The sequence below is a fragment of the Solea solea genome, chromosome 18, assembly GCF_958295425.1.
Source record: "Solea solea chromosome 18, fSolSol10.1, whole genome shotgun sequence".
NCBI classification, from domain to species: Eukaryota; Metazoa; Chordata; class Actinopteri; order Pleuronectiformes; family Soleidae; genus Solea; species Solea solea.
Genome location: NC_081151.1, coordinates 2,796,936 through 2,823,418, shown reverse-complemented (window position 1 = coordinate 2,823,418; position 26,483 = coordinate 2,796,936). Strand labels below are relative to the sequence as shown.

Sequence of the window (26,483 nt, the reverse complement as noted above, 5' to 3'; positions counted from 1 at the left end):
CAGGCTCCCACTACTTCATAGGGAGATTAGAGCTCTTCCACTCAGGGATATAGAAAGGCCTTCAGCCTGCAGAGAGAGGGCGGGACAGCCAACGTTGAGCGTTTTAATCTAGAGTCACAAAGATAAGATGCGATCAATGTGTGCTTATGGTGGCAGCTCGCTGAGAACTTGTCTCTCCGACTGTGCGCCGAGAAGCCTTTACCCCTCGTGCCCCGTGGCTTCATTCCTCCACCGACCGGCTATCTGCGGTGACAGTCTCTCAGTGACATCTCACCCCAGACACCACCACGCGAAACAGACGAGTGAATATCTAAATGGGATCACCCGTGAAAATTTGCCACAATAAATCTCTCCTGGGAATCACCAGTTTGAATATTTAATTCGGTATGGCACCTGTCCTTGGCTACCTCAGGGGGTGAGGCAGGTATGATCAGAGATATTCAGAGGAGCGATTAGATAAAACGGAGCTAAAGTCTTTTTTGATTGAGGGAGCTGCATCGCAGTGGTATTTGCACTCGGCTACGTCTCTGTGACTGAAGTAAAGTGTACAGGTAGCATTCAAGATGTCATCTTTACTTAATTTGCTCTCCTCCTCCTCCTCCTCCTCCTCCTCCTCCTCACTGTAGAATTCCATCATTCCAGCATCATCAGATGAGCTGTCAGTGTTGAGGCATCATAAAGAAATTTACAAAAAAAAAATCTTGTTTGCTTTCGAGAATCTCTGCTCTGAAAAGTGAGGCACCTTGAACCTCGTCTAATTTTCAGCCAAATAAACCGCTCGCACAGACACAGATTTCTTATTCACATACAGACATCGTTAGCACACACACACACACACACACACACACGAGTGGGTTCTTCCAGAAGCCTAACATCCTTGCATCTCTGGCCCTCGGGTGACACTTTTGACATGTTCATGTCCCAACACACAAATAGGTTTTTCAAGGAGAATATGCAAGGTATTGTAATGCTTGTTTGTTTTCATCCCGGGCAGCAGTTCAGATAGAGCACTGACTCCGAGCCAAACTCATCTCTGACAAAAAAGTATTGAACCAAATCTGCATTTGTGAGCACAATACCTTACACTGTAAATGACAGCTGTGGTGCTTTAGGTAAAGGGTGGATGCTGTCGGGTGTTTGTGTGTGTGTGTGTGTGTGTGTGTGTGTAAACAGATGAGCACACATGTGCCTGTGTGTTGTGTGTGACAGCAGAGCAGACTTCACTGAGGAGGACTAGCAATCACTCCATTCAGCATCTGCTGCCACACAGCTCATATTGTCATTCCCCAGTTTAAAGGAACCTTGAGCGGCATCAAAGATCTTTTCAAAGCCTTAATCCTAATAGGTTGCGGTTTGTTCTGTCACATCAAAAGAAGGAGAGAGGAGGCGTGGGGTTGGGGGGGGGGGAGGGGGGAATAATGCATCGGCGCTGGCAGAGATTCTTAAGGGCTGAAGATTGGCAGAGGATTTGCAGTGTGGGGAGGACTGAAATCTGAAATATCGGACACAGAATGCCTGCTGTAATAGATATGGAATAGGTCTTCTCAACAGCATGAAAGGCTGACATTTCCGGAAAGTTTGTCATGAGAAGGCCCTTTTATTCCCCTCCGTCTATCAGTGTTTGTACTGCCACCTTGTCCACAGTGGAAATTCGCAAGTGTCACTCTAACAGTTTATAGGAAAGGGCTTGGACATTTTATTTTATTTTATTTTTTTATTTTTTGTACAGACCTCTTGCTCAGAAAGAGAGTCATTTTAGAAAACTGCCTCCTGCGTGGCACTCCACATTCAGCACTTTCCTTTCGTGACCCTATGTGATACAGCTAGCTGAATGGAAGAAAGAAGAAACAACCCTTTCACAGCAATTAATATCATATAACATACAACAAGAATAATAATAATCATCGTTAGATAAGAAAGCATACAGTCATTGCAGTCGGTGGGAGTGAGACCTGCTAGACCATAAGTGTCACTTATGTGTTTACTCCTCACCCGTCTGACACTTTATCAGCACTGAAGGTGTCTCTCATGCATTTCACACGATCGACTCGGCAGACAAAGAGATCTGGCCCGTGTTTCAACAGTGCACAAGTGCCCACCTAATTAGGTGCTCCTGGGAAACAGAGCATTGATTTTGTGTCACTGTGTCTGCCCCCCCCCCCCCCAAAAGGAAACAGCGCTGTTTGTCTTTTCCTAATGATGCACCTTGTTCCATTGATAGCTGCGATAAAACGGGTCCCGGAGATGTAGCATAAGCAAACCTGGACACTCCGTACCCGTGGGAACCCGTACGTAATGATGCCGTTTAATTGTTTGGGGTAAGGGGAGTTTGGGATTTAGAAATAGGTAATGCTGTGAGTAGTGGGAAGTAAACAAAGTTTGTCGGGGATGAAAATGCACTGAGTTTTCTGAGAAATAAATATATATATAAATCTATCTTTTCAGCTCTGTAAAGGCGTGAAATCCCTCTTGTGCTTGTTATTTCACACTCCTGTGGCTCCAACTTGGGTGCAGCAGTGGCACAGTAAACACACAAACATGTGAATTCGATTCAGGCAATCCACATGCACACACGCACGCACACACACATACTGTACTCACACAGTATACTAAAGAGGCAGCACACTTATTAATGCCCCCACTTATTTACACAGAATATGAATCCTAGATTCACATGGTTGTTTTTTTGCAAATGATTCCCATACAGCGTGCATATCTAGCACTGACATCTACATTTCTAGAATTAGAAAATGCGTCCTGAGTTCTTCCTCTCTGAGGCGAGGGACTCGGCTTAGCTAAGCCACCGGAGAACTGCGATGTATAAATAATGGTTTCAGTATCACGCCGGCCATGTGTGCCATCCCCCTGCTGATCCAAGCACACACAGGTAGTGCCAGACTGGGTGACACAGGGTTGCAGACATGGGCATTCAATGTTCCAGCAAACTAATCAGTGAAAGGGCTGAACTCCAAACTTATCAGAGGAGGTGACGGGCGTAGGTGGAGGCATCGGCAGTGGGAGAGCAGGCATGTTTTGCACAGCCACAGCAGGGTGACGCCGGCCTCAGAATGGGAAAAAATTCACATATCTCAATGTAGGAGGTAGGAAGAGCACAACCCAGGAGGTGAAAGAAGCTTTGCTGCCTTCCTCCCACACATTACCTGAACATGCTTGAGTGTGGAGCTAATACCTTCAGCTTGAATATGATATCATGGACGACAGGTTCCCTTTGCAGTATACGGTATATACTGGCAGCCATTTCATTATTGGTCATGAGCATTTGTGGGTCAACGTGATCAATGCATGTTCTTGATCAGGAGCAGTGTATACTCTGCTGTTCTGCACTGAAACTGCCACGAGAGCACGCTTGAAGTGTCGCATTGTCTCTCAAGCACCGTCTTGTTAAAGACAACATTTCACTGTACACGACGACGTGTCTTTGAAATACGTGGCGCGAGATCTTTAAATTCAAACGCCCGTTGACTGATCCCCACTGGAAAACCGTCCTGTATCAGCATTTAAAGGTACAAGACTGTAACTCAGGAGCTCATTTCCCATCTTAACAGAATCCAATTAAAAGCGCGGACGTTTCAATTAAACGTCCCCCTGACTTGTCTCTGCGGTGTCACGCCACAAGTGAAATTGGAATCAGATTACGGGGAGAACTCGAAGCAGTGTTTTTTTGCAGTGCGACGAGGATCATGTGTTCCAGATAGAGACCCCTGTCGTGCGTGTGGCAGGGGAGGAAAAATAGCCTTTCTTTGCCAACGTTTGTCATTTAATTCTCCCTCCTTATTAATTTCACAGCAGATTACCTGCAAAGATACAAAATGTTGTCGGCAAAGAGTTTTAATTAAGTGGGTGGTATGTTGCCGTGAGTACCTTTATGTGAAACTGCTGCCTTATAATGCTCTTGTTTTAATTACTTCAAAGTGGCCCAGTCATTAACCTGTACGGAGATGTGCTCCAAAATACAGTGTGAGACGAGAAACTGCTTATGCTCATGCATATAACGTCATAATGATACCTTTAATGGTAAATGATAAACCATTTCTCTCAATCTGAATTTCAGAATAAAAGAAAGAGACGTTAATATTTGGGATTCTGTCCTTTAAACTTGTTAATTGTGTGCTAACCTCTATGGTTCAGGGCACTATGATGACCCCTGGTGGGAGCCACAGGCTTGTGTTTGTGTCATATTTGTGGAACCTGCCACATTACAAAGGCTGATACTTTTCATACACACAGTAACATTACTGTGGGTCTGTGATGAACACATTTTTATGAAATGTATCCATTGAATCCTGATTAATGTAATTTTTTAATGACCACTCTCGGCGGTGACAAAAACATAAACAGCGCCATGGAAATTTCAAGAAGAGTGTTTGTATTAGATTCTATTCATGTGTGATCCTGGCTGAGTCAAACACAGATTGGGTTTTTTTTTTTGTCTCATTATTTCATTTCTCCGTGGCTCATCTGTGTCAAGCGGCTGTGGGTGGTCTCACAGCCTGACCGTCGGCAGCCCTGCGGACATTTCCCTTTTGATCCTTTTCATCCTGAAGTTCTTGAATGGTCCGATATAGATTTCAAAAAATGCTCCCAGAGTTGGCTCCTATTCGCCGCGTTTCGGATGGATGACTGTGCCACTGTCCACAGCAACACCTTAATGTGGTTTAACAGGATACATTAGCTTTTAATGGCACTTAATTGTTCAAAAAGGAAATCCATAACCACATAAGGAGAAAAGTCAAGTATTTCCGAGCTCTTTATAAGAACAATTTAGAGCAGACAAGTGCTTTTCAAACCTTGGATTGGAATCAGTCCGACAGCCTGGCCGTGAGAGGGATGCTCTGCATTTTTAAGGCTACAGTGCCACCATTTGGTCACAAAGAGGCTTTCATTTCACTGCATCCGGCACTTGGCGATTCCAGTCTGTCTTTAAAAAAAGATTCCCTCCCAAAAAAACACAAAAAAAACAATTTATAATGTTTTATAATCTGAAAATCCTATTTTGAAATGAATTATCTCATTCAAAAATAATGCCACCATAATTGTCTTATTCTGCACGGGATTATCTTTGAGAATGCAGTGCCTGGCTCCACAGTAGACTATAAAGTGAAATTGCCTCAGCTTATGGTATATCATTTCACAAAAAAAAAAAAAAAAAAAAGCTGGGCACAGAATACTTCCAGGTGCATGATTAGAGAGAGAAGAGACCATTAAATCCCTCTGTTAGTGTTGATAGTTTATCTTAGGTGCATGCCTCTGTAGATAATGAGCTATAACCTGACCTTTAAGAACAGGGGAGGTTTGCCGAGGAGGAATGGTGATTACAATCAATTAGGACTGATGACAAAGCACCAACAATAACCCTGTGGCTCTGTGTCTGTTTGCATGTGTGTGTGTGTGTGTGTGTGTCCTTGTATTTTATTCACACATCCCTCCAAACTACCCTGTTTTGTGTAATCAACATCTGTTGTGACAGGCAACCTCCTCCTTTCTCAGAATGGCCCACTTCAGATAATGAGTGTCATACCAAACTGCAGGGCAAAGGCTGATTTTACTCCTCTTTTTACTCCTCCTCTTTGGCCTCCGCTCTCACTTCCCTCTGTTTCCTCTCATATCATTCAAGACGCTCACTATTGAGAACCTTGAAAAAGAGAGATGAACGCTCTTACCGCACTGCCAGAGCTCAGTATGTGGGGGTGGTGGATGAAATAGAACACAATCATGTCTTCTTTATTGAGAGTATAGGATCCTTCACAGTTGACTTCTAAAGAAATTCTCATGAAAGCATTTTTTACTTACAAATTTGAGTTATTCAAAGTACACTGTTGTGGAATTTTCTTACTTTTTCTGTAATTACGGTTTCTATCCCTATTGCTGAATTTATTTCCACAATGTCTTCTGCACTACATATGACAGTCATGCGTCAGGCATTAAGCACTTTTTATTCATGGAAGCAAACATACCCACATTCACTGTGTGTACTATGTGTTTTACCTAATCCTGCCTGGTTTGTCATTGACTCCAACCCTCAAACAAATGGTTTAGGCGCCATCTCCTGGTCACTTGTGTCATGTCCCCTACTTTTTTGTGACCACAATAAAGAGCCACTAAACCTGTTTATTTATTTTATCTCATAATATGCGGTCTTAAAAATACATTAATGGATAATGTAACATGAAATAACGATATACAGAGGCACAGACAGTAATGCATTTCTTTATAAAAGTCTGCCAGTATTTACCACTCAGCACTTAAACTCCGTTTTAACTCGACTATGTATACTCCATCTTCAATGAGATGTTTCTATGGTGTACAAATAAAAGAATTTACCCCAGTGTAGCCTCAAAGTTAATCGCCTCTGAAATAAGACCGATAGCAGCAGACATGCAAAAGTGTGTGACTGCACATAATGTCAGTTTAGTAGGATTTGATTAAAGGAGGCGTCCAATCACTTTAAACTTAATTCATCTCAGAACACTTTAACACTTTTTTTTTTCTTTCTCCCAAGATGGAATTTGTTGTCGGCACAAACGAGTGAAACAAATTATTTTTTGAAAAACCCATTAATGTCATAAACTCGGTGAACTCTGTTCAATCTGGCATAACCCCGGCGTTGACTTTTACTACAGGGGAGCTCCTCCACTTGAAAAATCTCCAGATTTCTTCTTACATTTATTCATAAAAACCAACAGATTGAAGTGTCAAGTGGCAGGAGCTTGAATGAGCGTCAAAGCTGTTACAGCCTTTCTTTTGTGTGTGCATCGCCATAGCTGAGTGTGAATATCAAAAAAGTACAGGTCTCTTTAATCAGGGAAGTTCATGGATTTATATTAAGACCCACGGTGATTTTAATACACACTGGCGAGTGATCATGTTCCTGGACTGGAATACTACAGACATTGATGAGCATTTATATATACAGTATATACAGCATCTACAACGCTACACCTGCATTTAACAAACCTATTTATAGCGGCCACTCTGTGACCCATTTACACTTCTCAAGCAGGAAAAAGCTTCTGAGTGATCAATGATGTCAATGTCAAGCGTCCAAGTACCAATGTCCTGGAACATCTAAATGGAATCCAGCCGTCTTTATTGTTGGAAGTTACACCTGTATTTGTCATAGACATGTAATGAATAAAAAACTACACTATTTTATCACGTATATTTGGCATATTTGCAGTATAAGATGCCTAGTCATAGCGACTCAAATATGAACATTTACTTGAAATATTTGTCCCTTTATATGATTTTAAACAAGAATAACAGTCTAGTACTATAATTTTAAGTGTAATGCGTCATGTATGTGTCTCTACATTGCTGATTTCCTGGGGTTTTCCTTGTATTGTACATGTACATGCTTCAGTTTACGTCAATCCCAATATGACTTCCTAGTGAAATAAAGGTTAAATGCTATAACTTTAGATTTCTGGATGGGTAGCATCTCTGGGCTGTGGGTCGTATGCAGGTCACAGTAGGACACTTTTGTTCCCATGTTCCATTGCAATTGACACCTTTAATAGTTTCTCCCATTAACACAGATAGGACCCACAAGGCCACATAAATAGAATTAAGACCATAAATATACATAATATTAGTATTGTAAAATGTATGGCCATATAAATAGATAATTAAGATAATACTATATGCTAATATGCAATACATATAAATGCCATATTTAACAATAACAAGATAACATGTTATATAAAATGAACAAATCCATCTCCTGCACTGTAGCGTTGTACTCTACCATTTTGAACACAAGGGGGCGCTTGGGAGCTATTAAAACAATCTCATCACACATTAGTATCAAATCTCTCTTGTGTCAAAGGAAGTGTTTTTTATAAATCTTAACAGACTGGAGCTGTGTGCCAGTCTTCAGCTTGTGGACAACTGGTATTAGACAGTATAGTCACCAGCAGTAAATTCAGGTTAATCGCTCTCAAAAAGAATGAGAGTGTGCTCTTACTGCAGACAACTGAATGAAAGGGCAAATCAAATTACTCATAAACTAATAAAAAAGGGCGAAAAAGACCAACGGAGGTGCAAGGTGGAATGGTTATAAACAAGGAGGCGTATTCACGTGAAGTGACCACTCCTCTCTGTCAGGCTGTACTTCCGTGTTTACACACCCACAAAAAACAGGACACTAGTGGCCGTCAGATGAATGTTTACCCAGCAAGCATAGAGTAGTGGTGAGGAAAGTGACAGCCACACTGGAGGCTCGGTGTATGGTGAAACACAGGTGATTTCGGCTTCCACGGTTGCAATTTACAGCGGAATGTTCACTCGAAGGGGGCATGGAGACGTCAAGAAATCTACACAGAAAGTTCTGGACCCAAAGAAGGATGTGCTCACCCGGCTCAAACACCTCCGCTCACTGTTAGGTGAGTGAAATGTCACCGAGCTTTTGATTCTGCAGCGCCGAGGTTTTGCTAGCCTTGCTAGCTAAGTCAGGCATCAGTCGACAGCTAAGCGTCAAGCAGGGACCGCGGCTAGCCGGCTCAGCTGTCACTGCGCTCACTAATACTAAGTTAACTCGCTGGTAACATGGATGACACAACGCTGCGTTTGCTGTTTAAAATGTTGACATTTACCCTACATGTTTATTCACACGTTTAACGCACTAATAACGGATAAATTACACTGTCATAACGCATACTAGCTAATGGGAGCTAGCGCTCCTCGCGGCTAACTAGCCAGCCACTGCTAACTGATGCTGCCTGCCTGGTCAGTGCATCCGTGTCTGAGGAGCAGGTGCTCACCATAGCCTTTGTTGCCATCACTCCTGTGTCAACCTGTTTTAAAACGTAGAAAATGTAAATAGTCCTACGTATTTCAGTACTCAACTGCACAAACATAGTGTTAGAACTAATTTGAGCGTTTAAGGGTGAAGTGCTATGGAGAGTTGAGCGTCTCTGAAGCTGGTTCAGTTGTCCATCTGGTTACACTGCCTAAGGAAAATTAGCTTTAATGATATTAATGAAGAATAATTGTTAATGTCACCAAGCCCTATGTTTCATTCAGTGGAAACAAACTGTTTCAATCATGTTATAAAATTATAATGACCAAATATATAATCATCAAAATGGTAATCAATGTTTAAAATTAAGAAGCAGTAGTTTTGTATCACACAAAATGGAACCAGCTTTAATCCTATTGTGTAGGTTCTATTCCATGGTCAGATGAAAGTCCTGATGGACATGTCCAAAACACACTCCATGTCAGTCAGATAGTTAATGTCACAAAAAAATTTAAGTTAACATACTGTAACTTATGAACAGAAAGTAATTAAATCGCTCAAAGCAATATATATATATATATATATATATAATAGTCCACCCTGTCAGTGTGCACATGTCGCTTTTGCATATTACCCCACCAGTATTATTGTATTCCAACCGAGATCGTAGTATTAGAGACTGTAGTTTACATAATTTAACAATTCTGTTGTTCTCAGTGCATCACAAACAAAATGAGGTCAGTGGATATGCCGAGAAAGAACTGAGAGGAAGGAATCTGTCAAGAGGGAATTGCAGGGTTTGTAGGGAAGCTGCAAAGGAACATTATAGGAACAATATAATGTTTGACATGCTTTTTACTCCAGAACATGTAGGCAAAGTAGGTCACCAATGTGTATGTATTGCTCTTTTTTTTCAAAGGATGAACGTCGAGTATTATGGATATTTTTAGTTCTGTCATGTATTTATACTTTTATATACTGTACATATTTTTGGATGTAACTCCAAAATAAAGGAGCAGGTTTCTGTAAGTAGAATGTGTACAGTAGTCATAGTAAAAACAATGAAAAATTAACTCTCCGGCCTAGAGTGTAATAAAGATCTTTCAAATCTCATTCAGACATGAAAACACAACCTCAATAAAGTTACCCATCCTCCGAAAATGGCTGCCAGCTACTTTCAGGCAAAGTCTAAATGTAAAGATACTGTATGACGACAGAGACGGGAGTAAGTAAACATCTTTATGGGAGTGTTTGGCGTTTCAGATATTTGTTTAACTGAATCATGCTTGCCTGTAACCTTATCATAGTCCTATGTTGCTGTTGCTTTTGTTGATTTCTTGTACAGTGTCATAGCTGTGAAAGCCACCTTCTGTTTCATAGTGGTTAGCGGCTTGTGCTGATGTTGCTGTTTTGGAAGTTAATATAGTTAGACCTCTATGCTACCATGGCACACTTTTCAATGTCAAGACCGGACTTCAACCAAATTGGAGGTCAACATGGCACTCTGCGTGCCCTCTGTTTTTCTTCCCCTCATGTGCAGTTATAGATAAGGTTTGTCTGTTCAGCAGCAGATAGTAGGACCGACGTTACTGTCCCCAACGTGCCAGCTTTCAAGATGCTTTCAGGAAGGATTTCCTCCTGGTACTGCTGGTTCCTGTGTGGACAGGAAGCGGTGATGAAAGATGGGCTGCTGTAGGACAGGACAGGAAATTTTTTTAATTATAACTGCTCACAGTTTTATACTGTCTTGTTTGTTTGTTCATATTATTAGCTAGAGAAGTAGTCACAATGTAACCATAATAGTTAATTCCCCTTAACCCACCTGTGACATTGAAAATAGTCAAAATGTCAGAATTGTTTGAAAAATGAAGAGTTACTGGCAGCTTGTTAACCTTACAGCAGACCTTGCCAAATACCTTGTGTGTGAGGTGACAAGATTAAACATGTCGTGTGTCATTGTGGTTATGGCATTGTACCACCAGAATCAGAAATGTATTAAGCTTACTTGTTGAGTAGAGAGTAGAATTGAGGTAGAAAGGACAATCTGTGGTTGGGGCTATTTTCAGAGTGGCCCTGTATTGGTTTTCTGCTCACTGAGCTGTGGGATAGAGTGTGAAAGCTGCTGCATGTTAATTTGTTGGTCATGCCTGGCTTCATCTGGCTGAAGTTGTTAATTACAGGAGCCCAGCAAACCACCTGATCGCCCACTGCATACTGCTATTTCTCTGACTGTTTTGTTGTTTAAAGTTGTTCTCAGGCTCAATTCCAGCTCACTTCTCTTTCGCTGTTTCATTGCATTACCCCAGAATGTCCAAAAAAAGTACCTAGACAGTGATGGTAAATCAGTTTTGACCATTCACAGGAGTTTGTCTGGGAAATACCATAATGAATCCTGAGTGACAGATATGTTTCTTTTCACTTGCTCCCTCCACGGAAGGGTCAGAATGTCAGGTCAGCTGTAGAGCTAAGAGTGGTGCTGGAGATGGTAGATGCACTTTCTAGCTCAAATCCAATGTGCTGTCATGAGGACTTCAGCATGGGCCCTGTGGTTGAAGGACAAGTAACTACATGACCTAATGAAGGAAACAAAAAAAACAAAGATGTTTTTGTTTCCATTTTTTCTTTTACAGTGGAGTAAACAACCTTAAACTGAACCTGTCTGTGAACTGGAATAACAGTGAATGTGTTGTTAACACTCTGTTTGTGATGGGATTTGTAGTCAAAAGGTAATGCATTTTCAGGAAGCTCCGTGCTCATCTTCAGAAGAAGTGAAATGTAGTTTTATTACACTTTACCTTGTCAGTGTGCAGGCTCTAAGTGTTGTTGAGGTCAGGGTCAACTGAAAGTGCTGCTGGCATAAAAGGAAATCACAAGGTGAAGCACCAGAGGAAACAATGAGCACAACACTGGAAAGGCTCTTAAGGAGGTCCTCTGTGTGGTTGAAGTAAAGGCTGAGATCACTCGACTTCTGATTCTCCCCTTTTGTAAAACACTCCGATTAGACTTGTGAACAACTTCAGCCTCTTGTCGCCTTACATCCCACACCATGATACCAACACTTAAGAGGTTTTCTCTGCAAATGTAGTTCAATATAACCACTATAGCAACAAGGCATAATATGTTTTATTACTTTTTAAGGTCTTTGTAAGCCTTTTGTTTTAGTTCCTTAAAAGCTGTTGTACACTGAGGTTGACTTGTGTCTTTACACACTTGTGATAAGAATAAAACCCACTAGTCTCTGTGCCCCACTTATTTTTTACTTGATTTTAAGGGGTACTAAGTCATGCAAAAACAATCAAGAGATTTGCTTGATTGGTGATTGTCTAGTATTGGAGTACTTTAGGAACTAATAGTTAGAACATATACATTCAGCGATTATATGCTCTATACAGTCCAGCTGAATTGTTTAAAAATTCAGAAGCAAAGGCTGCAATTTATTTTCTAGTGTTGATTGTTCTATATTCTATGCCAAATAAGAAATGTAATGCGTACATGTTCAAAACAATTTATTGCTTCAAGTTTTCATCTTTCATCTAATATTTTGATGGAGTAATCTTAATAACACCGTCACTTCAATGTATAACACAGTTAATATTGACCTGAACTGTGACTTTAAAAAATAACAATATTGGAATCAAATTGAAATTGCAATACATTACAGCCTGAAATGTATTGTATTAAGTGAACTTAATTGGTACAAATAATGAAATTAAGTTTCTGAAAACACTGTACCTGCTGTTGTTTGTGTATATAGTACAACTATATGCCTCTGAACCAGTGGCAGTATCAGGATGTGCAATTTGTAGTATAAAGAAGTACTGTGCTTGCTCTCGCTGGGTCATTAGAATTGCAAACTACGCCACGATAAAGCAAGCAGCTATTTTACATGATTGGTTCAAGATCACTGCACCTCGTAGTGTCATATAGGCTCAAACTGATGTTGTGTAGATGCTGCAGTGCATTTATAATAAAAAGATGATTATTTGACAGGTCTTTACAGCTAACACATATGTTTCGTTAATTGTATTGGGCTATGGGTTTCTTTGGGTTTTTTTTAACAGTTTTTAAGGGCTTCATTTATCAGTCTCCATTCACTGTGACTTTTGAAGTCTAGAACCTTTAAAAGAAATGGGAGTTAAAACCCTTCTATATAATGTAAAACTTCCATAACACAGATCTAATTAGTATCTTTTAGTTTCTTTGTTTGTATTGTATATTCTTGGCAACATATTCTAGTATTAATAGCTTTGTTTTTTTGTTATTTGGTTTTATATCCTAGAGGTTATGGTCTTTAAATATAATGTACAGAAATCTGTGTCATCATTCTTGGCCTTTCTTACCATCATGTGTTTCATAACTTTCTTAAAACCCAGATTTAAAATCACATGGTGCTGAATGAAAGGCGTTTTTTCTTTTAGCTGCTGGTGAGCTGGAGATAGGAAAACGTCAGTGCTCTGTGTTCTGCTGTGGATAATATCTGTGTGGTTCTTACGCAGCACATGAAAAACCAGTTTGTCTGGTTACACTGTGTACCTGTCCTGCGTTTATAATAGTCAAACCTAACCCAGCACTTGTGTTTACTTGGGCAGCACGTGTCAACAAGATTTGATCTCAAAGTGGGATTTATGTTGCCTTTCTGAGTACCCAAGTGTTTGCTAATCTGCAATGGACTTGCAGCTTTAAATCTTAAAGAAAATAAACACTTAACCTTGCCTTGCACTGACAGTTGTTAAGAACATAAGTTTAAGTTAACCTTGGCTTGCACTGAGAGTTGTTAAGAACATAAGTTTAAGTTAACCTTGGCTTGCACTGAGAGTTGTTAAGAACATATTAGAAGTTGGCAAATGTACTCGCTGGTACCGAGTGATAAACTGCTGTGTCTAGTATATACACTTAATTTAATTTACTTAATTAGGTAGCTTTTCTAGTATATTTAGAGGTTGATCTCACTACTTGATGCCACATGAGCATTTCTTTTGTTTATATAATTTTGTAGCAAGAAATGTTACAAAATGCTTTACAGTCCAATCAAGCCTAATCAAACATTTCACTGTGTTTTGCCGGGCAAGGCAAGGCAAGGCAAGAACGAAGCCCAGCAGTTCACACACAGCAAACCCCAAGTATCAGTGGAGATATCAATCAAACAATCTCCCCTTTAACAGGAAATCTCTGGCAGAATCAGACTCAATGACAAGCAGCCACACAGGATTTGTACATTTTTAAAACTTCTGAGATCTGATTCTTAATCTGGGTCGAAGCAGGTTTCCTAGAACCTTGATGCTATCTTGAAATGTTCCACTTATGGAGCCACTGTAATGTGTCCTCAACTGAACTCAATGGCCAGATATCATCATTGGTTGAACTTGAAAACCTGCTAACTTTTTTTTGCTCCAAAACCCCTAAAATAATCCGGAACATGACCTGTTTCTTGTTGTCGAAAAAGGGGATTTCAGTGAACACGTCACTGCAGCTAGCTGAAAGTTAGCTTTGCTGTGACTATTATACACGCTGTGCTCTGTTTGGATTTAAATGCCCCAATCTGTTGCACAGCTAGACACTGACAGTAAGTCAAGAGGCATTCATGCAGTGTTTGGCACATAGGCGACATAATTCAATAAAAATCCCTCAAATGTTGTGATGGCTGGAAAGCCCCTGCAAAGAAATGTCATTCCTTGAAATTGTTTGAATGTAGCTTTAGTTTATGTTGAGTTCTGAATCATAATAACAACCATAAGTAATATTTTTGAAAATATTATTGATGTGTGTGTATACATTTATATATATATATAAAACACTCTGATTATGTGGTTCTTATTGCAGAGCCAATAATGAGCATGTGGGGGTTTAACTAACAGACAAAGCATTTTTTTAAATTGTAGCTGATCATCTGCAGCATGCTTTACTCAATTATTTTTGCTAGCTTAGCAGTATGTTAATCATTCTTCACATTTCACACAGTGGATGGAGCAATGGCAGCTCACTTTCAATCAGCTAACCCACGGTCCAGTGCAGTTGAAATAATTTGTAAAACCAAAGATTTATCAGCCCATCAAGGACGAGTCTCTAATTTGGTGCAGCTTAAAAACTGTTGAACAGTACGGTTGTAAGGAGCAGTGAAGTGTTATCAAGGCTCCCAGTGAGTGTCATACACTGTGCTATACACCTATTGTTATTGCTACCTTAAATTGCACCATGTGACAGGTTCTCCTCAGCTGCTGTGTAACAGATTTATTATTAACCTCTTTTGACTATGGACTTGCGTTTGCACATTTTGTGTGTTGTCCTTAACCATGAGTTGAAATAGTTAATAAATGACAGTCAGTTAATTAGTTATGGACATTTGTTTTACAATCACACACATTTTAATTACTTTAAATGTAATAAACATATTTTATGTGAGCCTAAAACAATGAGGCTGTAGCTTGAAATATCAGCTCATGTCGCCCTGTTATCAAGTCTGATCCTAACCCTAACTGTCACAGGTGGTTGTACTGTGAGTTGCGTGTGCCGTAAGCACTACAGGCTGCAGAAATGACCTGACTAAGTCAGGGAAACATGGTGCATTTTCTTTCCACTAGTCAACAAGGTGTACAGTCAAAGCGGAGAGTTTGTCAAAAAGGTTTTTTTTTGTTTTTTTGTATGTTTTTTTTTTAATTTTTTACCTCTGTTTACAGTGCTTTTAGATGAAATTGAAAAGCAATCGCAAGTGAGGTCCATCTGTGGGCGGGAGACGTGTACCGCTCCTGCCCTGGGTGTTTGCCACGGCTGTCTAACAACTTCACCTCCCCGCTGCTTGAATGATCTGTATTGCAACTGTTTTGTTATGATATAATAAGGAAATGGTGACCTTTTTTTCAATCCTGTATATACAGTTACCTTCTTTGTTTGACTATTTTGCACAATTTGCCTACCTCCATATCTCTACATAGTCTGATTTGGAAGGAAGCTACCACATTTGTGTTTTATGTAAATATGTATATCGGCACGGGTGTGTATTTTGTTAATTGATTTTTGGTCTAAAAAACAGTTACTCATTAACATCTCTACTATGGACATTTGCCAACTTCCTGAGCTCATATAAAATTTTGTCATGTCTTTTATCTTGTTCCTTAAAATGTGGAACAAATTATAAAGACTTTGTGTCTAAAGTATCACTTTGGAACCAGTTGACACACTGTGTCTATCGTTATAGTTTTAGAATCTCCCATTTGCATATCCTCGTATCATCACTATATATATATAAAAAAAGAACACTCCCCTAATTTCCTACAGTCTCTTTGATTTTCTTTTGTTCCACCTTTGTTTGTTGACAACCATTTTTGCGGGGAAGTGCCATCTACACTGCATCCTTCAGCTTCCACTTTATCTACACCCCCCCATTTCTCTTCTGTGTGTCGGCACCCTCTAGGCATCCCTCTGATGGGGCTCTTAAAGAGTCCTCTGTGTCTAATCTGAGCATGCTGCCAAAGAAACATATCAGTCTTTCTCTTGCCTCATCTCCTTTCTGGCAAGACTATAGTGCACCTGCAGTGTCTGCTAGCCCAGAGCTAATGTAAATGAGGGCATGTCGGATCAAACACCCGCTCAGGCTGCTTTCTGAGTATGACATTGCATATTAATGATTATGCTTCAGGTGGTATAAACAACATATATTGTAAGTTGCCTAGAGGGTCAAACTATGGTTTGACACAGCCTCTTAGAATTGCTTGCTCCATGTGCTGATCAAGTTTGAACAGGGAGCTGTGGGCAGAGTAGCTGACGTTTGGTTTGGTTGTGTAAATATACCATCGGCTTCAGCTGACGAGATGACCTTCACCTATTTTTTGCTAACAAGCCCAGTAGGTACACTGCTGGGTGCACTCTCTAAGTGCTTGCATGGCAAACTCAGTTTAACAGCAGTTCATTTGAATAGCAAGCAAAAGAGCAGTCACGTGTAGGGCGATCGTTTCCTAGTTAACATGAATGTGAAGGTAGTTTGTGCCACAGCTTTTCAGCAGTTCATTCCACCATTTTAGGCTTTGCCCCCAAGAGTCACAAGGAGACCCTTGGTTATGAAACATCAGAGCACCATGTTTATTCAGCAAGGTTGAAAAATAACGACGTGTTTGTGCTAGCATCGGGGTGGGACATCTTTTTCCACCAGAGTTTTTGTGGAAATGACAGTGAGCTGATAATATCCACTTCCATAGAACATTTTTAAGAAGATGCTGTGTTTTTCTGCCACCCAAAATCTTACATTATGGCCTTCCGCTCTAACTGCACATAATTATTCTCCAGTTGGTCCTCTGACATGGGTGGAACATCTGCCCTTCCCTGACAGTTCTCAGGAAGCATATTCACAATGGGGAACACTGGCGTCTAACCCAAACCTGCCATGGCTGTTTGGCATGTCTTTATTAATTTCTCTACAGAAGATTGCAGGTCTCTGCATCATTAAGTCATTACTGTCAATGGTAACTAGAGAATGGTTCACACAGTTCTTTTTCAGTTAACGATAACTCGGTTTTAATTATCCTTATATAATACTTAAAAGTAGTTTAAGAACCGGATTAGCACTAACTGTGTATTTAGCTTTATTTAGAAGCATAGGCTGGCAATTATAACAGCAGCTGACTTATGGCTAATGGTGCCTAACCTTAGCTGGGTTAGGCGACATTAACCATAATGATTTAAGATGAGAGTTGATGGTGTCTGCTTCTGGAAGCAAATGAGGTTCAAGTAAGAAAGATAATCATAGGAAATGGCAGCAGACATTCTTCGCAAGGTAAATACGACTAAAATACACGTTGGACGAACAGAACTGTGGATTATTCGCCAGCAAAGAGGTGCAACAACAATGCTCACATAGCAATGCTAGTATAAGCAATGGCTTCTCGGATACTGCTGAAAATGCCACATCAGTCATCAGAAATTCAGTTAACGCTTATGCTACACCAGTGCGGATCAGAAGAGCAATTGTGCTGTACTGCCATAAGAAAGTACTGTTTTAAAATCACAAAGCTGGATTTTCTCTGTTCCCTTTTTTCCAAAGTGTGTGCATCAGATCACTGAGTGTTTTGCTTTGATAAAGAGCCAAGCTATCAGCCCATCCAGCTGTTATCACCAGTATTAAGATACTTTTTCCCCCCTGTACGATCCCTGCTCTCTAAAGCTGTTGTTCATCCAACATTGTTTTCCTGTTTTTGACATGGGAGTCTTACACACACAGAAGGGGTTTTAATGGAAGGGCACAGTTATCTTGTCGGGCTGAGGGGATACAGTGTCATCCACTGCATTCCCAGGCCTCAAGGAACAGGTTCTGTCACTTTCTGTCCTCACGCTGTTACCTGAGACGTTAGTGAAGCCATTGAAAGATGGATTTCACTGGATATCAGTGCTCAAAACCATTGTAGAAAATAATCTTTTCAGGCGAACATTTTCTTTTTTTCAAAACGTTAATGAGGAAGAACATCATGAAATCACTGAACTTCACAGACAGAACACTCAAATTGCCCTATTTATAAAATATTTTAGCCACTCTTTCAGATTGGAAAATAAAACAATTACATGCATATATCATATACTGTATATCATAATCTGGAACCTCCTGGCCCCAATCCCACATTTGAGAACCACTGCACAGTAGATGAAATACTAATGGGGTGATCTGAACAAAATACAAATGAGTTGATATTAATTATTCAAAAGCCACAAAAGCAACCTTTAAGTGTGTTTGCATACACAAGAACATTATATTGACGTATATTGAATTTTGCAATATTGTCTTTCTTTGTTTTTTGTTTTTTCAAATTCCCCAGCCCTGTTTGATACAGAGTGTGCATTCATTACTGGTTAGTTTGTTATGAAACCTGGACAGTAACTCAGTAAGTCATTTGAATAATAGAGGTCAAATGTCTATGAACTTCACTACAGGGAGGCTGATCAGTGTCCTGTCAGCTTTTTCCCTGACGGTTATTTTCCACCTGAAATTCTTGCTCACTGTCAGAAGTCCTGTGAGCTTCCATTTCATTTTTTTCCCTCTCCTCCCCTTAAGGCCTCACTCTCACCAGCCGTCATGCTCCAGTGGCTGGTTAGTAGTATTTGAGCAGATGGAGAGCAGTGAGTCTGGAGAGCAAAGGAAGACAGGCCGTGACGTCTCTGTGACATGCAGCATGACACCTGAAATAAACCCCCGCCCAACAACAATATTTAAATTAGCATTGCACAATTATTATAGCCTCCCTACCCTTTGTCTGTCACTCTCAGACACACACACGTCATGTGCACTGATCACACCTGTTTTTAATTGTGTGTATGTGTAATTAGACTAGTTTGAATATCATTGAACATTAGACACTACATTGTTAACCTTATAATAAGCCACATTTCACAATAAAGTAGTCTTTGGTGGTGTTTGTCTGGGTATAAGCACAACTCCATTCTGAACACTTGACTGCACACCTGTACTATAATGACCTGTGGGATTTTAAACCAGGAGTGTTGTTTTGGTACAGCAGAGCAGTTCATCATTCCATCTGCCTCTACTGAAAATGGGCAATCTGGGTGATCTGATGCTGCAGATGAAGCCAAAGAAGCCAATGCTGGCAACACTGGGCGTAAAGAAATCGGTGTTGTCAGTATTTCTGTAAGGATAAGTTGATAATATAGAAAATATATTAGCCACAAGTAGTTTTACTCCATCACACGTCGACCTGCTTTCATCCTCTGGTGCTGGCTGCTGTTGCTCGTATCAAAGATATTACTTTATCCTCTTGTTATCTGGAATAATACACTGACTGGAGGGAGCAGGAGCATTGAGAAATAGGAGCAGGTGAAAGTTGAGAAATACAAGTGAAATATAATCTTAACAAGTGAACTGTTAAGATCCATAGATTGATACATTGTTGATATGAATATATTCTCTGTAGGTTTTTCCTTTTTTATTCATCACATGTATTCATTTAAGTCCTCCTTACTTTCAATGATGCATTGAAAGGGCTCCTCCTGGCCTATATATTAAGTCAAAACTTGGGTGCAATTATGGACGATAAGAGGGGTTCAATACCTGGATTTGGAATTCTGTCAGTGCCACTGCCACTCTGTTTATTTGTTTATCTGTTTGACTGTACACCTCAAACAGCCAGGCCTTTATCAATAGTATACCTATTTATATCTATTAATGCTGATATCTATATGAACTGCAGACTAATTTGATAATCAATTAATTGGTTTAAGTGTTCCTTTTTTTTTTATAAAATGCAGCCAAGCTCTTTGATTTATATCTAAAATGTGAATATTGTCTGGTTTCTTTGCTCTTCTGTGCTCATTTTATGGATGAAATTGTTAAATCGATAAAGAATTAATAATCATTACTTGCAGCCCTAACTCAGCCAAACTGATGATAAAGTAACATCCTAAATGTCTACGGTAAGCACACGTTCAATGGCACATTGTTGCGAGTTTGGGTCTAACCTCTTAAAACAAACATTTTAGTCTCTGGATATGAACTCTTAAATTGTACTTCTCTTTCCACCTTAAAATCAAACATTTGCTGTAGTGGATCATCAGCACAGAAGAGGGATGATTTAGACATCTCTGCACTTTTCACAAGGATTATGAAATAAACGGACAGAGTTGTTTTCACCGCCTCTACAAATCTCGACTTCGCTCTGCTTGTTGATTACAGGTGCTTGAAATAATGCAGGACAAGGAAGTTAAACGGATTGCCTTGATTTTTAAACCGATGTCTGTGAAAAGGGGAAGTAGTAGAAAGTCATTTTGTGCAACAGTGGTTTTAACATTGTCAGTTTTTAATTAAAGAGACAGCAAACAATACGGGCAGCATCTTAGAATTAAAGAATTAAGACGCAGTTGGTTGCCTGACTGTTTTTCAGAGCATTTCTCTCAGTAGTTCATAGCACAGCTAAGCAAATTAAATGTGCATTTTTTTTTAAACAAGGTTTATTGTGTTTTTTTAATGTATAAAGCCAACTTTTCCATTTCAGAATCCCACTGACTGTGTTTCTCTTTTTTCTCCACAGATATCTTTGAAAAGAGTGATCTGAAGGTATTCTTTGAAAACAACTGTTCTCAGATTTATTTTATCTTCTATGAAAATTTCATTACACTGGAAAGCAACCTAAAGCAAAAAGGTGAGCGGACACAATGTTTGAATGTTAGAATGTTAGTGGGGGGTGAGTGCTTGAGTTACACCATTGTTCAAGCCATGTGCCACATGACTGGAGTTACACTATTAGCCTGCTCTGTCTAAACAATTTAGCACTAACAATTTGTGTCAGTGGACCACTTTGGACTTTATTTTATACAAAATACACCTTGCAAAATGCTGGCTGCAAACCTTTGCTCCTGTACATTATGTAAAATACAGTCACCAGTACTGTCCCTCAAGAAAGATGCACATTTTATTGTGCACCAATGTTGTTGTTTACTCACCCCCCCAAATAAATGGTGTGGGAAACACACAGCACATGCACTGCAAATCATTACACAATACACAGACGAGATGTGTGTATGAACACAAATCCCAACTCGGGTGAACCAGACATCAAACAGACTTTACCCTGCCACAGTCTGCGTTATGTCCGATTGAGCTGGTAAGCAAACATGAAGCGTAAAGGTCTGAAAGCAGCCGACCATTGTAAAAGAATGCAAATATTCCATTGTCATGAACATGGTGATTAGAAGCGCTAGTTTGACTATACACAGTCTGGCCATATATTAGGTTTTAACATGGTTTTGTTTTACCTGCACACTGAGTAGTTGAATGGTGGTTCAATAATTAACCCTGTCCCTGCTCTCTATGGTGTGTGTTACAGAAAGGGTTTATTTCCCTCCGCCCCATGTGCACAGAGCAATGAGTGTGTTTTTTATGGGGAAACAAGTTACTTTGAATAAGTGCTCACAATGTGGCACATATTATGGTTACATTATTGATGAAACTAATGTAGTGTAGCTCCAGGTTGTATGTTTAAAAAACATTCGTTCCCTTTTTTCAGGGAACAAATCTCAAAGGGAGGAGCTGGACTCTATCCTCTTTATTTTTGAAGTAAGTCATTATGTTCTTCATGTTTTTGTGCTCTCTGTTTTCCACTGCCACAGCCCCAATCTGTTTACTGCTGATTTCTGGAGTTGAACCACAGTTTCCATGGTGCCGTGCTGCAGAACCTAGTTACTTCCTGCATTCTCCTCAAATAGCCGGGAAATTAAATGGAGATTGTGCTGATGGGAAAAAAAGCCTAATTTTCCAGACCTTGACAGGTTGTGGGAGTAAGGTTCAATTCTTGTTTTTAAAACCTAGGTGTGTATGCAAAACAGGGGACGCTCATCTTTGACTCAATAGCACCTCCCACTGTTTTCCTGAACACTCTTACATTACACATACAGGTTAAAGTCCCTCACCTTGTTTTCCCACCTGACTGCAAATGCAGCTCCAGTTTCCAACACAAACAGTCGCCTCTCCAGTTACATTTGCACAGGGCAGGGCTGTAAGGATGATGACAAATCAAAACAACAAAAAAAGTGGAGCAGTCTGTTTGTTCCTCCTTATACACGTATGTCTTGTCCTAGTTTTTCTAATCATCTGGGAGCAGAGTGTGGAATATGCATCATGGCATTACATCCATCAACATTTGAGATCCACTGAACAGTTGTAAGGAACATAGAAAGTCATGATCACCTTACATCTGTTGTGTTCCATCCATCCATTTTCTACCGATTTATCCTCAACATGAGGGTCAAATGGGAGCTGGAGTCAATCCCAGCTGACATGGGGCAAAAAATGGGGGTTCACTCTGGAGGGGTCGCCAGTCAATTTAGGGGAAGCTTAAGTACCCAGAGAGAACCCACGCTGGGAGAACATGCAAACTCCACACAAATCCGGTGATCTTCTTGGCAACAATGATAGCGACTGCATCACCGTGTCATCTTTTTTGTTCCTGTCTCCTATATTTATTATGTTTATAGTAAGTAGTACAATATAGAGAGTGTGTCATATGCAGTTTTTTTGATTGTGTGTTGATAACGCTGATTCAGGTTAGCAACATTTTTTTAGAATTTCTACCGAAGGCCTTTTTGTCTGCTGATTTGAAGCAAGATACGTTTCTTATTTAAAAAAAAAAAAGACGAAATGTTGCTCCAGTTTTCTCCACACATGACAATTATAGCCTTCCAGCTACTCCACATTCAGTCATCTGACCTGTAAGTAAAACCTGGATTCAGGCCTGCTGCATATTTATGGAGTTATCTTTTCTAAAAGGACTAATATAGAAAGCAGCTTAACCCCCATTTGTCCCCTTTTAGCCCCTGCCTGTGACGACATGTGCTTTTACCCGTGCACTGAGGAGATAATCTGTCTTTGAGTGGTGTGTACAGGACAGACACAGAGATGCTTTGATCCTTCGCTCTGGTCCACCGTGTCATAATTGATCTGTCGATTTAATTTCTCGACTAATTGAGTATTTGTTTGGTCCATAAAATGTCAGAAAATGTCGATTGGTGTTTTCCAAACTTGAAATTACGATGTTCTCAGATGTCTTTGTTTTGTCCACAAACCAATGTCTTTCAGTTTTATTGATTTATTTGTCACAAAATGGAGAAATGAAACCTGAAAACATTGACATTTAAGAAGCTGTTGACAGGATTCTGTGTCAAAGCTGAAAAATCAGAAAGCTTGTTTTACTCATTTAAGAAAAACTGTAAAACCTAATAATCATCAAAATAGTTAACGATTAATACACACAAAACCACCCGAATTATCGTTGCAGCCCTAGCAGACACTGTCCTTTATGGCATTCAAGATCAGGCATGTTGTATGGTCTGGAATATGATGTAAATAGACACGGATTTGCTCGAAAACAAAATTAACATGTATAGTGTTATGTAACACAGACAGGACCGTGACAGATGCTTCAAAGACAAACTAATGTTGTCTTTTCAGGCAAGTGAAATTTGCATCATGATGATATTCCATCCTGCAGTGTGCTGAGTCATTTATTAGTTAATTTATTAATATTTTTTAGGTTAAAATGAAAATGCAGGATGAAGCTATTTGTAAATCTGGGTCAGATAAGACAATTGACCAGAAGATAAGCCCTTGCAGCCGTTATCCAGCACACCTCAGAGTGGTGTAAAAACTAACTATGAATGGATACCTGTTGGGTCAAAAGGCCATTATGTGCCCTTCTCATTATGTATTTCCTGTAACAATTTTAGTGTAAAACCACAGTTATGTCCTAATTTCCTCATGGCAGATGGGAATTATGGTTCCTCACATCCTCTCACCTGAGTTTGGCATCACATTCAAGTCTGGCTGACTGATACAGTACACATCTCCATTGTGTGCTTGCTGTGAGCTGGATATTATGCGGATTAATTCATTGTTACGATGAGACATGTGACCCCTTTTCCGTGGGTTGCTCTGGGGGACTGCGATCCCCGTGCTGAGTCGTTCTGAGTAATGGATATCTCGAGGGAGTAATCTTTTGTCCCTCCCCCTGAACTGAACTGCACTGGAACACCCCACCCCCACCTTCACTGCCACCAGCAACCGTCGCCATTGCCTTCCAGGATTTCTTTGTGTCTGCTGCCACAGAGGAATCCGTGGCAGTTTGTGATGCTGCTCCTTGGAGCGACAGATGTGAGACCCGATCTCTGTGAAAATGCAAGAGCATTGCTTAAAGTCCATGCAAAGCGAATAGAGTCGGTCCTCCTATATACGTCAGAAAATAGTGGCTGAGAATGTGTGGAAAAAACTGGAGTAAAGAATTATGGACATAGACTGAAAACCGTTTCACTCCAGTCTTGTGTTCGCTGTAACTATATAAGACCTTCAACACGCTTTATTGCTAGTTCACGGCTGAGTAAACGCACCTGCTCCTACACTACTGCCTTTGGTTTTAAATTCACTCTCATCTCTACACTTCAGGCCTAGATTTGAGGAACAGACTTAGTCAGTGTATTTGTTATTTTGACCGATCAGGTCTGTTTTTTAACGGGTGTCTAATGAGTGATCTTAAGTTAAATACAAATGTGGGTGTCAGAGTCAATTCCCTGGCATCAACCAACCCATCACGGCAAAGAAACATTAAAACAAATGCCCCACATGGCCTTTGTAAATACTTTAAGAGCTTAAGGGGTTGGTGACCCTCCTTGTGATTGTGTACATATACTTGTTCAAATTAAACTTGTATTATTATTAGTATTATTATTATTATGCTTGTACACAGTACACAAGCTTTATACACATGTTCCACGTCTTCTCCGTTTTTGGTGTACTTCTGTGGCAGTGTTACAGCGCCACATGCAGGCCTGGCAGATATACTGCTGCATTTATGGTCTATTTGGGAGGTTTCACATGTATGAAGAAAATTCTTTATACAATGCTGCATTTGCAGAACAAATAACAAAACGTTTTGTTTCTGTGTGGGTAAAGCCTCACAAAGTGTGTCAGCATGAGACCAATGGTAATATTGCCTGGTGCTACAGGGTTTATACCTGAGATACAAGATGATTTTATTTGTTTGTTGTCTCACTAAATCCTGTGTTTTAAGCCAGTCACATTCTGCAGAAACACACTTGACTTACCATAAAGTTGCCTGGTGGGATTCCATCTGCAGTAATCTGGAAGGCAAATGAAGGGAGAGGGTTCAATTCTGAAAGCATATAACTAACATAACTGCAGCTTTGAGGAAGATCTTTGTTATTGTTTCCTATTGTAATACTTGTCTGGAATATTGTTTCCATTAAAAGACTGGTGCTTTAACTTGACCGAGCTCGAGCAGTGTCCAGATGTAAAACGCTGATTCAGGCCTATTGATTATTCATTTAGGTTTTTGATGGTTGGGCGTACTCACGCTTTATGAGAGATTTCTGCCTTTTGAATCGATACTTGGCTGATGTGTAAGACTGTTGTCGTGTCCTTGCCCTCGGATAATGCATGTGTCCCTTTGGAACTCATTTCTGAGTTGTAGTACAGCACAGTATTGTAGGAGTCAGGATGCTGTCTTGCTAATCAGCGGAACACACACACCCTCAGGAGGGTAAATGGTGAACATAAGAGAAGTACAGAAAATGTGCTGTCGCTGAACAAGAATGACTCAGGAAGTGTGTGTTGGTGTTATTCTCGGAACAGAACTAGTTATCTTTTTTTGTTTTGGAACGCTGTTTTGGGTCACAAGACCAGATGGAGCTTCTTGGTAGGCATACTCAGCTCTCAGACCTAAGGCCATTCCACTTTGTTTACTCCCATATGACTGTTGGCAGGGACTGATCCTGGTGCCACTGAGGTTGTGGGACAGGTTATGGGAGAGTTCTGGGGCCAACCAAAAATCCAACGGAAGTCTGTTCCTATCCACTTTCACTCCAGGATATGACCTCACTGTGACCTGTCCTGCCGTCTGTCATCCGGACCTGACTCAGCTTTCTGAATTCCCCTCACCATCCTGTCTGCAAAACACCCTCTTTATAGTTTTAAGGCGGTACTTACTCAGTTGCCTTTATATTGGCACAAAGCTGCATTCTTGATTTATGTTTCTTTAACCAAGACGATGGCTTGAGATCGGGTCCGAGATCCTAGAAGAACAACCAGAATGTAAAACTATGTCCACAAAATAACATAAATAATTGCATGTTATTGTTTTGGTAAGACATTTTGCATCTGAAGAAAAAAAAAAATTGGAAATCATTTACACCTGCAATGGTTCATGCAAACACACTCTTTTATGGATTT

General features: G+C 40.1%; 1 protein-coding gene across 1 annotated transcript in view; it reads left to right on the top strand.

The window, feature by feature from the left end:
• The first annotated feature begins 8,136 nt into the window (after positions 1-8,136).
• The window catches only part of ralgapa2 (Ral GTPase activating protein catalytic subunit alpha 2), an 80,789-nt gene continuing 62,442 nt past the window's right edge, over positions 8,137-26,483 (top strand). The window contains exons 1-3 of the mRNA XM_058614732.1: positions 8,137-8,402; positions 20,779-20,889; positions 21,754-21,803. Of these exons, the coding sequence (XP_058470715.1) occupies positions 8,297-8,402; positions 20,779-20,889; positions 21,754-21,803 (267 nt within the window). The 5' untranslated portion in view covers positions 8,137-8,296. The remainder of the gene's footprint in view (positions 8,403-20,778; positions 20,890-21,753; positions 21,804-26,483) is intronic.